Raw genomic sequence first — 16,159 nt, forward strand, 5'->3', positions numbered from 1 at the left:
TATGTTTTGGATCATTGTCTTGTTGGAAGACAAATCTCCGTCCCAGTCTCAGGTCTTTTGCAGACTCCATCAGGTTTTCTTCCAGAATGGTCCTGTATTTGGCTCCATCCATCTTCCCATCAATTTTAACCATCTTCTCTGTCCCTGCTGAAGAAAAGCAGGCCCAAACCATGATGCTGCCACCACCATGTTTGACAGTGGGGATGGTGTGTTCAGGGTGATGAGCTGTGTTGCTTTTACGCCAAACATAACGTTTTGCATTGTTGCCAAAAAGTTCAATTTTGGTTTCATCTGACCAGAGCACCTTCTTCCACATGTTTGGTGTGTCTCCCAGGTGGCTTGTGGCAAACTTTAAATGACACTTTTTATGGATATCTTTAAGAAATGGCTTTCTTCTTCCCACTCTTCCATAAAGGCCAGATTTGTGCAATATACGACTGATTGTTGTCCTATGGACAGAGTCTCCCACCTCAGCTGTAGATCTCTGCAGTTCATCCAGAGTGATCATGGGCCTCTTGACTGCATCTCTGATCAGTCTTCTCCTTGTATGAGCTGAAAGTTTAGAGGGACGGCCAGGTCTTGGTAGATTTGCAGTGGTCTGATACTCCTTCCATTTCAATATTATCGCTTGCACAGTGCTCCTTGGGATGTTTAAAGCTTGGGAAATCTTTTTGTATCCAAATCCGGCTTCAAACTTCTTCCAACAGTATCTCGGACCTGCCTGGTGTGTTCCTTGTTCTTCGTGATGCTCTCTGCGCTTTTAACGGACCTCTGAGACTATCACAGTGCAGGTGCATTTATACGGAGACTTGATTACACACAGGTGGATTGTATTTATCATCATTAGTCATTTAGGTCAACATTGGATCATTCAGAGATCCTCACTGAACTTCTGGAGAGAGTTTGCTGCACTGAAAGTAAAGGGGCTGAATAATTTTACACGCTCAATTTTTCAGTTTTTGATTTGTTAAAAAAGTTTGAAATATCCAATAAATGTCGTTCCACTTCATGATTGTGTCCCACTTGTTGTTGATTCTTCACAAAAAAAATACAGTTTTATATCTTTATGTTTGAAGCCTGAAATGTGGCAAGAGGTCGCAAAGTTCAAGGGGGCCGAATACTTTCGCAAGGCACTGTACATAACAACTAAGCTGCCTGCTTTTATGTTCAGGCGGGATTCGCAGAAGTCTGGTGTCAAAGTGGGGCTGGACCTTATTGAAGCAGACCACCAGAGACTGTGGAATCGTCTTCCCGAGGAGGTCAAGCACTCATACAGACCCAACTTCTTTGACAAATATGAGTAGATACTGTATACTGTATGTTTTTCAAATAGTTTAGTCATGTCATTACAAACGTACATGTCTGTCTGTCATCCATTTCCCATAGTCTACAGTATATGACAAATGTAAAAGCTCATGATTTCTCCCTTTGTCTCCTGTTCAGACATCTCCAAAGTGACCAGTTGCATGCCCTTACAGCTCGCCACCCACAGACACGCTACTCACCTTTTGGGGATGCCAAGCTCAACTGGGTCCCCCTGTCCAACCTCCCTGTATTCATAGCAGACTTCCCCGTCGCTGTTCTACTTCCTGTCCCCAAAGGCGACAGAAAGATCCATGCAAACCAAGTGGGTGTGGCAAACACAAGCCAGTGGACTTTTTCCCTTTATCAAGCACATCTATGATACGTTTTAGATTGAATGACATGTATTAACTGCATTTCAGGGATGTTGATACTACATAGATGATCAATGGTGTATGTAGTGCAAATAGGGAATAATTCATGAATATTGATATTAAATCTTCCTGTGGTGCCTACAAAATACACTTTGTGTGTGTGTTAGAGGTTTTTATGCATTTGAGTTAGTTAATTTTCTCAAACAGACTTTTGGTTAATCACAATATCTTTCAAAGGTAAGAAAAACAGAACGTTAAGGTTGTGTTACAAAACAAAAAATTTATTCATTTTACGTCTCAGCAGCATACATTTTGTCTCTCACTTTGCTATATAGAAAACCATCTGAGCATACAGTATTCAGAATGATCAGTGATACAGTTTTTATTTGTTCTTTTTCAAAATACAAAACAATCAATCCATGAACACAGGATTTATAGCCAGTCAGATTCTTTGTTTAATGACCTGACCAAATTCTGTATCTCCAGATATGGATATTTTGCTATTGGACTTTACCAGCTCCAGAGAGTCACTGGGTGTGTCCAAAATTATACATCTTCACACACTAAAATCATGGGCATATTCAAGTATTGTTCCAAATGAATTTGAAAGAGGACATCATTATTCATACAATTTTTTAAAACTAAAATATGATCATTTTCATTTAAATATGCAACAACAAAAAAGTCAGGGAACATTGTTTATCATTTTGATCTTAATTACCATGTAAGTATGCTTCGCATACTATCCTTTGAGATATTCGGAATTGTCATAGTTTTCTTTTGACAGCATCCATAGATTTAGGAAAGCTATGGCAATAGCACAGGAATTGGATCCGTTTGTATTTGTTTGGCTTTGTTCGTTTTTATAAGCCCTGAAATGAGGTATATAAACATGCAAGATGAAATGCATACACATTCAGTTTTGACCAGTGGCAAAAATAATGAATTATCCTTTAAAAACATTGTCCTAATTCACAATGCACTCTGCCTGTTCTTTGTTTTGTTTATGAAGCATTATGGATAAGATAATATCCTCTTGGCTGTTGGAAATAGATTATCAACAAAAATCGTACTGTTCAAATTTACAAATGTACAACATATTTATAACATCTCTATCAGCAGTTTCAGTGCAAAGATATACATACAGTATATCACAATAAAAAAAAGAATCACGAAACAAGAATTGGCATAAGAAATATCAGAAGGCATAGTCATGAACAGACCTCTTTTCTGTATGCTAAAGAAATGTTTGTCTAATTTCTTTTCACAAATCAATCTTAGTTTTGTAGACAGGCTACGTATAAAAAGGGATTCTGTGCAAAGGAGAGTGTGTCTCTGATTCCAATCTGTGAGAAAGGGGGTCATACATCGTTGTCCTCTTTGACGAGGTTCGCTGTGTCTTGGAAAGTGTCCTCAGTTGGCGAATAGGTGCTGGGACGATCCCTCTTCAGGCGGTTGGCGGTTGGGGCAAAGGGAGAGGGGTCAGTGGAGGAACTGTCCTCATTGCTTCCTACTGCTTTTTCATTCTGCATCTGAAAAAACAACAAGGGGATGACTAAGCAGAAAAAAGGGCAACACAAACCCAACATCTGTTCACCTCTGAGGAGCAATCAGAAGCTAACCACAAACAGTTCGGAGTACATTCTCCACTGTAGAATAGCCATGTCTCAAAAAGGAACAGGTTCTGAGAGATATGAAGCATAGAGACAGTCACCTCCCAAATGCTCATTGGGAGTCAGTATTGGACTTACCTCTGAGTAGATAGGGTTTTCAAAAGTTAAGCTTGGCTTCAATTTCCTTCTGAAGGCACTCCACATTGACTCCTGTAAAAGTAGGACACCATTGCTGTAAATTCCAATATAATCCCTATCCTTTGCCTAATGATACAGTACAAGTACAGGAAGGGAGAGTCACCTGAACGGGCTTGGCTCGTGCTGTTGAACTGTCCACAGTGCTCACAATCTGCTCTGTATGGTTCTTCTCGATCTGCTCGCCGCTAACAGTCACCGTCACCTGTTTGAGGTAAAACAGTGCAGAACAACTAGTATTGGTTTAACAATGATGTCAATCCCACCTACCCTAGGAATGTTCATGCAACAGTGTTGTCTTGCGCACCTGTGTGGCGTGGATGACAGCAGGATCACCAGACGATCCAGCTGCTCCAGGGGCATACAGGTGGTTCTCAAACGTGATTGGCGGCCTCCCCGCTTCCACTGCGCAGTTCCCATCCTGAACGAGACGTACTGTTATTCATCATGTCCATCAAAGGTGATTCGAACAGCATCGCTATCTATCACCTACATGTATTTCAAACTCTTACTATGAAGTCAATGCCCTGCAATTTGTGCTTTACTTTATTAACTACAGAGCAAGCCAACCCTGGCTGGGAATGTGTTGACTCTTAGTCTTGTTAATAATGTACAATATCAGAGGTTCAAAGGTCAACCGGGGTCTCACAGGCCTAACAAAGGATTAAAATGCTGATGGTGCTGTCTGAAGGTGCAGTGACACCACTAAGTGCTAAACCGACACAATCCAGTGCTTACCAACTGCATGGCCCTGTCATTGAATGACACCCCGAGGGGTGGAGGTCCCAGATCCATTGTGACATTGTCACCCGAGCGAAACGTCACCCCATTGCCCGTGTCACCCATTTTCACCAGACTGCTAAGGCTTGAAAAGAAAGACAGAAAAGAAAATGTCACAACAATTTGAAACGTTACGACAGAGGCAAGCACAGATGTTTGAGAGCAGGTGAGCTGAGAACCTACCTGGGTAGATTGGGCATGGACGGCATTAAGGAGCCAGTTCGTTTGTAGTTGAGGAAAACCCCAACAGCCAACACTCCGATGATGATGATGATAATCACTATTAACAGTGCAGCAACTGCTGAAGACAAAGATGTCAGCAAGCAACAAGTTTATTCCAGAATATTTCCCACTAATCGTTTGTAAAACATGTATCAGTAGTCCACAACGAAAACAATTAGTCACTTATTGCTGGTAATGACCTATTACTTTGCTGACATACTGAAAATTGAAGTTAAAATATTATGGTGTTGGGCTTTTTATTAGCTAGTGAACTTAGTAATCTTTTACTGGAAAGAAAAACAGCTTTAGTTTTTTTCAAAACAAATCTCACGGTCCAAGACTTGTGAGACAACAGTATGACGAAAAAGAATGTTACTTGGCTCAGTCAATGTTGTGTAACTGCTTCATCATGAACCATGATGACTGGCACGTTGGACTGACATGTCTGGGGTGAAATCTGTATATAGACGTTCCTCTTCTTGTCTCACTTTTTACTGTACCTTCTCCTGCAGGGGCACCCCTGGACTTTCCCATCTCACAGTAAGTCCCTGCATAGCCATACTGACACCTGCAAAAGAAAAGACAAAAAACAAATGTTTATTCATGGGGTGGAACGAAACTCTCATATGGCTTGTGGCTGTGTTGTTCCATGTTATAATAATATGACAACGAATCTACTTCCTGAGACCAGCTGCTGAACTCACTTGCACTTGGGCAGGGCCCCTTCGTCAGTGTAGCAGGTCCCTCCGTTCATGCATCTACATGCAGGGGGCATTAAGACTGGAGCCTCAATGGCTGCAGGAGTGAAAGCCACCACAACGTCACCACAACAACGTCTGAGCAGCCATGCACGTATAGAGTGTGATTTCAATGATCAATGGTGCATGGTGCAGCGAGGCTGCATTCACATGTGATGGGATTTCCTTTATAGACCATACCTGCATTACATTCGTTGGAGTTGAAGCCCACCAGGGATGAGCCTTGGGGGCAGGTGCAGGTGTAGCCTCCAGGCCGGATCAGGCACAGGTGACTGCACACATCCTTACAGGGGTTGGGCACTGAGAGGGAAGAGGAGACCTGTAACTACTGTAACTACCGTATACTCACCAGACAGGAGAAAACTACAGAGTGTTTGTTTTAGACTTGACAAACTCTAACCTGAGCGGTTGTATCTGTGCTCCTGGTAGATGCGGACTTGAGTCAGCCAGGGGTTGATGGTCAGCACCTTCACTTTGTCCTCCTTCCCAAACTTATCAGCCTTCCAGACTTCACCCCGCTCCTTGGTTGTCCAGTACACATGGCCCTCAAAGACATCCAGGCTGTAGGGATTACCAATATCTGAAGCAGAAAATGGCCATGCTTAATTAGCCACTATTTCAATAGATGTGTGGTCTGATTCAATCATTACCTAAAAAGGGAGTTAATAAAGTAGTTATTATAAAGAATATATCACCAGCGTGTTAGCAGCATCTATGGCTGCATCCCAAATGGCGATCTATTCCCTACATAATGCACTACTAGGGGCCTTGGTCAAAAGTAGTGCACTATATAGGGAATAGGGTCCCATTTGAGACGCAACCTAAGAAAGGTCTCAGTGGGTTCTGACCTCCTGACATGATGGTCTTCCTCTCGGTGCCGTCCGGCTTCATGGACTCTATGATGTTCTCCTTGGAGTCACACCAGTAGATCCTGTCTCCATTCAGGTAGTCCAGAGTCAGTCCAGTGGGCCAGCCCAGATCCTCATCCAACAGAACCTGCCTGTGTTGCCCGTCCATCCAGGCAGACTCAATCCTGGGTCTCCTGCCCCAGTCTGTCCAGTACATGGTTCTGGGAAATGCACAGTCACATATGCTTAACAGAGTGTTTGTTAACAAATGTTGATCACTCCACAATGCTGTTATATCTGAGAGGATACACTATATTAGCTTATTATGAAGTGAGCGCGCACACACACACACACACACACACACACACACACACACACACACTCTCTCCTTCGGAACAAACAAAGAAGCCCCCTATGCCACTGTAGTTGATTACTTCCGTACCCAAGTGCTGGATTCAAAACAATAGCAGCTGGCTGGTCCAGGTCATTATGGATCAACCACTTCCTGTAGCGCCCATCTAGCTTTGCCACTTCAATTCGGTTGGTCCCTGCGTCAGTCCAGTAAATGTGACTGTGAAACCAAGATAAACTGTTAGATTGAATGCAAAAATGTATTCTTAAAAGCAAAAATAGTAAGCAATAATGAAGGAGTTGTACCCTCCAATCCAGTCCACAGCGATACCATCAGGGTTGGCAACATATCTCAAGTTCAGATCCAACTCCTTCACTGGGTTATTGCCATTGTCATTGAATGTGGTCATGTAGGCTCGCTTGATAGAGCCAAACTGAGAGCCTCGGCCCAGGACCGTCCAGTACACAATACCTGAGAGCACAATAGAGTCATATTCAGACGTGTACATCATTGCAAAATGGTGTGCAAAGGAAAAACAAAAATGTGTTTCTTATTGGACAAGTTCAGGTAGTCCCTCCCCGTTTTGGCCACTTTGCTTCTGTTTGGTTCCTCATGAAGTGGAGTAAAAATGATGTTTCTGCTGAAAACCTCCCCAGTCACTGTATCACTCTCAGAGTGCTCTTCACATGAGCCAAATGGCACTGACTAGTTAACTAGTTGAGGTGAAGGTCTTACTGAGTCCGATGCCCTCTGGATCCCACTGGTAGTCTAGAGCCTGGATGTGCTCGGCGTTGTCCACGTAGTCTGAATACTGCTCCGATGACAAGTTGAAGCGGCGAATTCTCACGTTGTCAGGCAGAAGCAGCACTGGTGAGTTTCCTGGAATGGAGAATGGTGAAATATGGTCCCATCCTTAAAGAGATACTTCGTAATTGTGGCAATGAGGCCCTTTGTCTACTTCCCCAGAGTCAGATGACTGTCTCTGTGTCCAGTATGAAGTAAGTTAGAGGTAGTTTCGCAAGCCAATGACTGGAAGTCTATGGGTATCTGCTAGTATTGTCAAAATCCCAAAGTATCCTTTTAACATTCAGGCATTCTACTCCAGAGCACTAACAGATAGGAGGCAGAGGTCGCGTTCCAAATGGCACCCTCTTCCCTATACAGTACATTACTTTTGACCAGAGCGTAGCTGCACTACAAGGTGAATAGTGTGCCATTTGGAACGCAGACAGAACGACTTGTCCAGCTAAGCTCTTACCCTCAGCAGCACACTCCATGCCGTGCTGCTCGCTGACTGAGCGGAAGCCCTGGGCACAGAAACACTCGTAGCTTCCCTTGGAGTTCTGACACTCCTGTGGACACGTCCCGTAGACCTCACACTCGTTGACGTCTGTTCACAAAACACAACAGGAAAAACACAGAGAAAGCCAAAGCTTAATAATAGCACAAGCAGAGGAAATCATAAGAGGTTTTAAAAGAGTGTGACATTGGTACAGAGTGGTGTTTCCGCATTCAGCTTGTACTAATGCTTCCTGTACCTTCACAGGTGTTCCTGTCTGTCTGGCTGGGTTTGTATCCAGGCCTGCAGGAGCAGAGGAAGCCTCCGCCTGTCAGGTCTGTGCAATTGTGCTCACAGATGTTCTCACTGCAGTAGCGCCCACTGCCAACATCTGGGGAGAGCACATGTACATGTCACATTATGAGGGTTGACAGTTACTATCACTTCAGTATTATACAAACAGCCATATAGCTTAGCATAAGATGACGGTTTATGATGATTGAGATGGAGAGGGAAGACTGTGGTTACTGAGTTGGGTGGGTTACTCACTGCAGCCAAGCTCGTCAGAATGGTCTCCACAGTCATCATAGTCGTCACAGGCATACTGCAGAGGGATGCACTGGCCATTACTGCATTTGAACTGATCTGCTGAACAGGGCCCATGTGTCGGGGTCTGGCCTGTGACAAACACAACACATCATGTCAACCATTTCAGAGAGTGAAAGAGATCGGATGGACAATAACCTTTGCTAACATGACAAATTCGTCCCAAATGGCACCCTATTCCCTATAAAGTGCACCACTTTTGACCAGAACCCTATGGCTCCTGGTCCAATGTAGTGCACAATAAAGGGAAAAGGGGTGCCTTTTGGGATGTTACCTACATAATGTCCATACAATGATGGGCTATATGTACTCCAAACTCCCATGGAGATGGGACAATATATGACAGTATTGTAAGTTGCGATTGTACTTACAGTGCTCCTCTTTTTCATCAGTGCCGTCCCCACAGTCGTCCACCGAGTTGCAGAGCTCATGGCTGTAGATGCACCGGTTGTTGTCACAGCGGAAACGGAACGGCGGGTCACACTGGATGTCCACTAGGGAGACAAGACCAGGGCCCGTGTTTATCAAGCGTCTCAAAAGTGATCTAGGATCAGCTTTCCCTTTTAGATCATAACAAATCAGACTATTAAGGACAAGGAGGACCTAATCCCAAATCAGCACTCCTACTCTGAGATGCTTGATAAATACGGCCCTAGGTCATGGCCAGGCTCAATCTCAAGGTAAAATGTCTCATTGTTAAAGAAAAAGGATTCATTCAACAATGTAACTATTGAAGAAACAGTGTAGGCATGGAAGGGACATTGGCCTTACAGCAGAGATGGAGCTCCTCATCTGAGTGGTCTCCACAGTCGTTGTCTCCGTCACATTTCCAGTAGGGCTGCACACACACATGGTTCCTACACTCAAACAGGAACGGTGGGCAATACGTGCTATTGGGATAGCGGGTTGCTGCAAATGAAAGAAATGGACCATTACAATTCAAATTCATGTTTGTAATTTTTAAACTTAAGATTGGGGGCTCCTGAGTGGTTTGGACGGTGTAGGCCGTTATAGTAAGTAAGAATTTGTTCTGAACGGACTTGTCTAGTTAAATAAAAGTTCAATAAAAATGTTTGACAAATACATTAAATAAATAACTGTAGAGGGTGCTGTAGTAACATAATAGTTCTGGACCTCTGAGGAGAAAGGAGACCAGTGAGTAAAATTGGTTGAAAATATGTCATGTTAACCGGTTTTTCCATTGAAATGACATCTTTTCAACAAGTTTTGCTCACTGGGAGTGTTGTACTTGACGTCAGCCCATTGACAAATCCATGATGACACATAACACTTACGACATGATGTCTCGTCAGTGAAGTCCAGGCAGTCGGCGTTGCCGTCACATTTGAACCGGTCGGCGATGCAGTGGCCACTGCCACACTGGAAGTAGCCCGGGTGACAGGTCCGCAGCTCTGCAACACAGCCGTGCCAGCACACAACTCATCATTCATACTGTAGGTATTAATCAAATCAAATGTTATTTGTCACATGCGCCAAATCCAACAGGTATTTGGACTACACTGACCTTACCGCGAAAGGCTTACTTTACATGCCCTTAACCAATAATGCAGTTCAAGAAATAGAGTTAAGAAAATGTTTCCTAAATAAACTAAAGTAAGAAATGTAATAAAAAGTAACAATAAAATGACATAACAGGGGTACCGGTACCGAGCCAGTGTGCAGGGGTACAAGTTAGTTGAGGTAATTTGTACATGTTGGTAGGGGTAAAGTGACTATGCATAGATAATAAACAGTGAGTATCAGCAGTGTAAAAATCTTTTCAGCCTCCTAAGGGGGAAAAGCTGTTGTTGTGCCCTGTTCACAACTGTGTTGGTGTGTTTGGACCATGATAGTTTGTTGGTGATGTGGACACCAAGGAAAACGAAACTCTCGACCTGCTCAACTACAGCCCAGTCGATGTTAATGGGGGCCTGTTTGGCCCGCCTTTTCCTATAGTCCACGATCATCTCCTTTGTCTTGCTCACATTGAGGGAGAGGTTGTTGTCCTGGCACCACACTGCCAGGTCTCTGACCTCCTCCCTATAGGCTGTCTCATCGTTGTCGGTGATCAGGCCTACCACTGTTGTGTCATCAGCTAACTTAATGATGGAGTTGGAGTCGTGCTTGGCCACGCAGTCGTGGGTGGACATGGAGTACAGGAGGGGACTAAGCATGATGATACCATTTCAATTCAAATTCAATTTGTGAATTCCATTTCTGTTGGCACTAATATCACTCCATACACTTCACTTATTTTCAGTCATGCCAAGTGCTGAGGTATCTCAGATTCGGATCTTGTGTTCACGACTACTGTAAATAAACATTGAAAAGTGACTTGAATTCACAATCTGACCAGAGGAAACCCGGAAACAGAAGAAGTCCATTTGTTTCGGTGGTCCTTTCTGTGTGTCCTGTGCCTCAAAAAGGTGAAGTTTTACTGCTTCTTTCCTTGGTGCTGTATTCCATCACACATTATTAAGCAGAGCCAGCACCAAAACAAAGAGCCTCCACTCACCACAGTCCCTTTCATCTGAGTTGTCCTCACAGTCGTTGTCATGGTCACAGACCCAGCGGTCGGGAATGCAGAGCAGATTGTCGCAGCGAAACTCGCTCTCCGAGCACACACGCGGGCCTGGGGGAACACAGAGAGGGGAACTAAAGAATTAGCACTGCATAAGGGAAGACTTAATTCGTTGTCATTGCCACAGTCCAAACAAACACGATGTCGACACAGATGACAGAGGGTATTACCATATTACTACATTATTCTGGGATTGTTTTATAATATTTCATACAAAAACAGCCACTGCTTTGACAAATACCCTAGTTCTAGTCCCTCAATTGGGTAATTGCAATAGCGCCGCTGAGCTATGACTTGTTTTCTGCATTAACAAACGATCTCGAAGCACCCAACCAATCATGCTGTCATTTTTCTGTGGTGAGTTCATGATGGAATTCACTGGAGGTGTTCTCTCGCCGCGCATTACCACCGCAGTAACAAAGAACAAACGAGCAAATTTCATCATACAACACATTAGTAGTTGTTCTTTGAAGCAGATACATTATCCTCATCAGCTGGCATGCTCTCAGACTTGTTTAAATTCTCCAGGGCAGAGGTGGCCGACTCCCTCACTCCCACCGACTGACATGCTGACAAGCTGTTTTTCTAGCAGCTGATAAGCCCGCCTCACATTAAACGGCTCCGAAAGACAGAAGTGTTAAGTCTTTTACAAGAGCACTTTGTTATCTGATAAAACAATAACATGTCCATTCTTTGCCATCAACACCTCTATTTCATATGGGTGACTCACGGTGTCTGAGCTACATTGGAATCCCCCACTAGAATCGCTTAGAAGACACTCAAAGCCATACCTACAAATATCCAGCCTTTTGAATCATGTGAATTAGCCCATAACTGCTAAGGAGACACGTAGGGCCGGTTGCACCAGTTGAACTTAAAAAGGTTGGGCTTCAATGGATGAGGTAGAGTTACAACCTTGTTATGCCCAACTTGTACAACCGGCCCATGATGGCTCAGTGTAAAAGTGCCAATGCGAGGCAGCCAAGGGATCTAAGGTGAAGGTTGTTAATTAGATATAGTATTAGACAGTGGTGGTGGGTAGAGGAACTGAATAACTCACTGCAGGCGCGCTCATCAGAGCCATCACCACAGTCGTTGTCCCCGTCACACCTCCAGCGCAGAGGGACACACTGGTGGTTGTCACAGCGGAAGTCCCCCAGAGGGTCACAGGTCACCTCCTCTGAAACCACAATAGGCACACACACAGTGACACGAGATAAGAAGCAAAAGACAACGCTCAAACGCATACATGCGCCTGTAGTGACACTTTCCATCAAGTTCTTATCCTCCTTATCCTTAGTTCTTATCCTCCTTATCCTTAGTTCTTATCCTCCTTATCCTTAGTTCTTATCCTCATTATCCTTAGTTATTAACCTCCTTATCCTTAGTCATTCCTTGAAATGTTTTATGCCCAAACATTGCATTCATGCAAACACATGGCATGGTTTTACCAGACACATATTAAGCAATAAAGATTAAGAGGTTGTCCATTAAGTTTGCTTTTGTAGTCCAGGACTGGGCTTCATAAAGTGTCCGGGAAACCGACCCTCGGTCATTTAGTTGATTTATCACTTCAAAATAAAAGCAACAGTCATTCCAGTATTACTTGTCCTCTTTGAGACCATTTCAAGACAGTGGTTAAGTTCCAGCTACAACCAGTGCTACTACAAGACACTGTCAGATTAATGAGAAATTCTTCAACACTGTGCATCATACTGTTTAATACAGTGTTGATGATAACTAGACCACAGAGCTTTGAACTGAGAGGTGCCATCTGGTAAAAAAAAAAAATTTAAGCAGAGCTGATCATGCAGAGGGGAGTGCGGCATGCCTGAATTGGGTGAGCTCTGAGCTATGCCAGGTCTATAGGACAGGACATGAGAGGAGGAGGGCTCGGCTGAGCTGTCTCTACCACACAGTGCTGGTGGTTTGAAAGATAGTGGTGCTAGAGGGGAGATCCCTCCTATCCCTCCACCTGGCTCTGCCGCTGCATTCTCTAACACAGATTAGCGTGGATCTCCCCTCTAGCACGGGGATGGCACTAATGGAGTGAGGGCCTCTGATAAGAGATGGGAGGATCATGGCTGGTGTGTGTGTGGATCGGTGCGCGGTACAAGGAGCACAGTGTGCACCTTGGCCCCGTACAACGGCACACACGCGCACGCAGGCACACATGCACAAACGCATACAAGCCATAACTCCAGAAAGTTCTCTCACGGGGAGCAGGCGGTGAGACCCTCTCCATCACTACCTCCCACTGTCACACAATGTAATGTTCTGCTAATAGCCCTTAATTCACTCCCAACACACATTGTTACCTCATACAGAAACGTTATTATTCAGTGCCGTGGGTTTGAACCATTTGTTGATTTATGTCTGAACGTTGATGTTTCAGTGGACTCACCGCAGTGCTCCTCATCACTGTTGTCCCTGCAGTCGTTGTGGCCGTTGCACACAGACCACAGTGGCACACAGCGGTAGTTGGTCCTGCAGACAAACTGGGTGTGGTTGTCACAGCGATAAGACGGCCCCACTGTGAAAAGACCACGTGAAGGAAGTCAATAACAAAGAACAACATGCAGACAGACACGTCAGAGGAAGTCTTTCAATCGTATATCTGGTGGGAGAAAACAACTGTTAATTGTGATTTTCCACAGTTTAGAATGAACGAGTCTCAGTAGGCTCACTGTAGCAATCCCACTCAACCCCTACAGTTGAGTGTGTGCTTTCACCACACGATTCTCTGTGTGATGTTGGGCGCGTCACTCACTGCACTCTTCCAGAGGCTCGTCAGAGTTGTCGCCACAGTCGTCGTCCACGTCACACTTCCAGTTCTGAGGGATGCAGCGGCCGTTGCGGCACTTGAACTGACCGGGCCGGCAGGTCCTGCTGGAGCAGTGGGCGGGCTCCTCGTCAGAGCCGTCGCCACAGTCGTCATCCCCGTCACACTGCCACGCCTCGGGGATGCACCTCTTGTTGGCGCACTGCCACTGGTGGGTCTCGCACTGATGAGTGGCTGCACAGACCGTCAATTCAGTTTTAACCCTCCACTGAAGTACATTCACACACGGCTGCTATTTAACAACATCGATCACAAGGTTATGGGAAATCAACAGGTTAAAAACAGTGTAATCAAACAATTACAAAGAATGTTTCCTACGAGCTCAGAGTGTTCTCTGGAAACAAAAATGACAGCGCTAAATGCCACCCACCACACAGCACAGGATCTTCATCAGAGCCATCATGGCAGTCCTGGTTGCTGTTGCACAGGAAGTGGGGGCTGGTGCAGTTTCCATCGTTGCACTGAAACCGGCCCAGTGGGCAGTGGCGACTGGGGCAGGTGGAGGGCTCATCAGAGCCGTCTCTGCAGTCCCTCTGGCCGTCACACTTCCACCAGATGGGGATGCAGCTGTGGAGGGGAGGAGGGACAATACTGTTCAGGGCTCACCAATGCCTCAATTATAGCACAGGACATGTGATACGAAGCAAACAAGTGCATAGTAGTACAACTCTTAAGGTGAACTCCCACTCACCGCTCATTATCCGCACATCTGTACTGGGTGCTGGTGCACATGGGCCGGCAGCGAGCCACGCCCCCCAGCTGTACATTCTGGAAGTGGTCGGGGCATTCACAGGTGTGACCCCGCCCCCCGTCACGGAGCAGACACAGGTGGGAGCAGCCTCCATTGTTCACTGCACATGGGTTGTTCACTGGGGAGAGAGGGGGTCAGAGAATCAACGCAATCACATTCAGTACATCTGAACAAACACAGGCACAGCATTGTCTTAAGGGTAAACACTTGAATGGACCTAACGGGCAGGAAACGTCAGGATAAGGAAGTGATAGCAGGTACAGGAGAAGAGATGTTGATACAGGAGAAGAGGATACTCAGATTACTGTCTCCTAGACTGAGACTGACCTATGGGCTGCCTATAGGGATGGCACACGTGGATGTCGAAGGGTCTGTGTGTGGTGTTGGCAAGAGATTGGCGGCCGGATCCGTCGTATTTGTTGCCTTTCTCCACTGTGTGGGTGTTCCAGTCAGTCCAGTACACGGTCTCCTCAAACACAGTCAGAGCAAATGGGTGGGACAGTGTCCCATCATACACAGTGTGTCTGTGATGTCCCTCCAGGTCTGAGAACCTGAGGAGAAGAGGAGGAGTAGGATTACAGGAGGCATTTAGGCATTTAGGAAACAAAGCAAGACTCTATGGCAATTAGAAGCAAGGTCTTACTCAATGTAGTTGAGATGTGCATCTGACCAGTAGAGCTTGTCATTGCTGTAGTCAATGGTGACCCCATTGGGCCACTCGATCTTAGTGGTGATGATGGCTGTCTTGTTGGTGCCGTCCATTCCAACACGACCTATGAAGGCTTTGTCACCCCAATCCGTCCAGTAGACATATCTGACAGGGACCAAATCAGTTTAGGTTACTAAAGACCTCTTTTATCGAATGAACCAAGAATCAATCACACCACTTTTTCTCTGTATAATGACTAATGGGGCAGATTTACTCACCCATATTTTGGATGCAGAACGAGCGCCCTGGGGTTTTCAAAGCAGTAGGTATTATCGGCATCCACACAGTGCTCAGCCAGTTTCTTAGCAAAGCGCCCGTCCAGTTCGGACACTTTGAGACAGTCCAGGAAGCTGTCCAGCCAGTAGAGTTTCCTGCCCACCCAGTCGACCGCCAGGCCCTCCCCATAGAGCACCCCGTTCACCACCACTTCCCTGTTACTGCCGTTATAGAACATTCGCTCAATCACCCTGCGGCCCACATCAATCCAATAGAGCCTCCTGTCCAAGCGGTCAAAGTCCATGGCCACCACGCTGGTCAGGCCCTGCAGGATGAGGGAGTAGGCCTCTCCATCCGTGGACAGGTTACGAAGATAATAGCGGTTACTAAAGATGAGGTAGGGTGTGATGTGGCTGTTCTGACGACAGCTGCGGCCATCCGGTTCCCGTAGGAACCCGGGGGCACATTTACACATGTAAGAGCCCACGGTGTTCTCACACACCTGACTACACACAATGGGCGTCTCCGCACACTCGTTGACGTCGTCGCAGGTCTTGTTGTCGGACATGAGGCGGTAGCCGGGGCGACAGGTGCAGATGAAGCTGGTGGGCGTGTCAGTGCAGTTGTGGTCGCAGTGGTGCATGGAGGGGTTGGTGCATTCATTTATACCTTCATCCAGGACAAGACAGAACAGGCTTTAGAGGAAATTGACTATAAATTAAACACCACAC

The 16,159-nt window shown here is 45.5% G+C and overlaps 1 protein-coding gene across 6 annotated transcripts in view; it reads right to left on the minus strand.

Annotated features, from left to right (window-relative positions):
• Positions 1-1,936: 1,936 nt before the first annotated feature.
• LOC110504179 (low-density lipoprotein receptor-related protein 2) overlaps positions 1,937-16,159 on the minus strand; it is a 60,032-nt gene continuing 45,809 nt past the window's right edge. For 3 of the 6 annotated variants that reach the window (XM_036974381.1, XM_036974380.1, XM_036974376.1), the window contains 29 exons: positions 15,431-16,097; positions 15,147-15,317; positions 14,831-15,054; positions 14,444-14,621; positions 14,123-14,319; positions 13,681-13,926; positions 13,315-13,443; positions 11,971-12,090; positions 10,845-10,961; positions 9,625-9,741; positions 9,101-9,238; positions 8,701-8,823; positions 8,273-8,401; positions 7,983-8,114; positions 7,703-7,834; positions 7,180-7,323; positions 6,750-6,915; positions 6,535-6,663; positions 6,093-6,313; positions 5,645-5,824; positions 5,425-5,544; positions 5,191-5,281; positions 4,975-5,054; positions 4,448-4,565; positions 4,223-4,349; positions 3,792-3,905; positions 3,591-3,689; positions 3,428-3,499; positions 1,937-3,208 (listed from right to left, as the gene is read on the minus strand). In XM_036974381.1, coding sequence (XP_036830276.1) covers positions 3,038-3,208; positions 3,428-3,499; positions 3,591-3,689; positions 3,792-3,905; positions 4,223-4,349; positions 4,448-4,565; positions 4,975-5,054; positions 5,191-5,281; positions 5,425-5,544; positions 5,645-5,824; positions 6,093-6,313; positions 6,535-6,663; positions 6,750-6,915; positions 7,180-7,323; positions 7,703-7,834; positions 7,983-8,114; positions 8,273-8,401; positions 8,701-8,823; positions 9,101-9,238; positions 9,625-9,741; positions 10,845-10,961; positions 11,971-12,090; positions 13,315-13,443; positions 13,681-13,926; positions 14,123-14,319; positions 14,444-14,621; positions 14,831-15,054; positions 15,147-15,317; positions 15,431-16,097 — 4,652 coding nt within the window. In that variant the 3' untranslated portion in view covers positions 1,937-3,037. The remainder of the gene's footprint in view (positions 3,209-3,427; positions 3,500-3,590; positions 3,690-3,791; positions 3,906-4,222; positions 4,350-4,447; positions 4,566-4,974; positions 5,055-5,190; positions 5,282-5,424; positions 5,545-5,644; positions 5,825-6,092; positions 6,314-6,534; positions 6,664-6,749; positions 6,916-7,179; positions 7,324-7,702; positions 7,835-7,982; positions 8,115-8,272; positions 8,402-8,700; positions 8,824-9,100; positions 9,239-9,624; positions 9,742-10,844; positions 10,962-11,970; positions 12,091-13,314; positions 13,444-13,680; positions 13,927-14,122; positions 14,320-14,443; positions 14,622-14,830; positions 15,055-15,146; positions 15,318-15,430; positions 16,098-16,159) is intronic. The other 3 variants (XM_036974382.1, XM_036974377.1, XM_036974378.1) reach the window with 2 other exon arrangements.

This window comes from Oncorhynchus mykiss, chromosome 3 (assembly GCF_013265735.2).
Source record: "Oncorhynchus mykiss isolate Arlee chromosome 3, USDA_OmykA_1.1, whole genome shotgun sequence".
Lineage (NCBI taxonomy): Eukaryota > Metazoa > Chordata > Actinopteri > Salmoniformes > Salmonidae > Oncorhynchus > Oncorhynchus mykiss.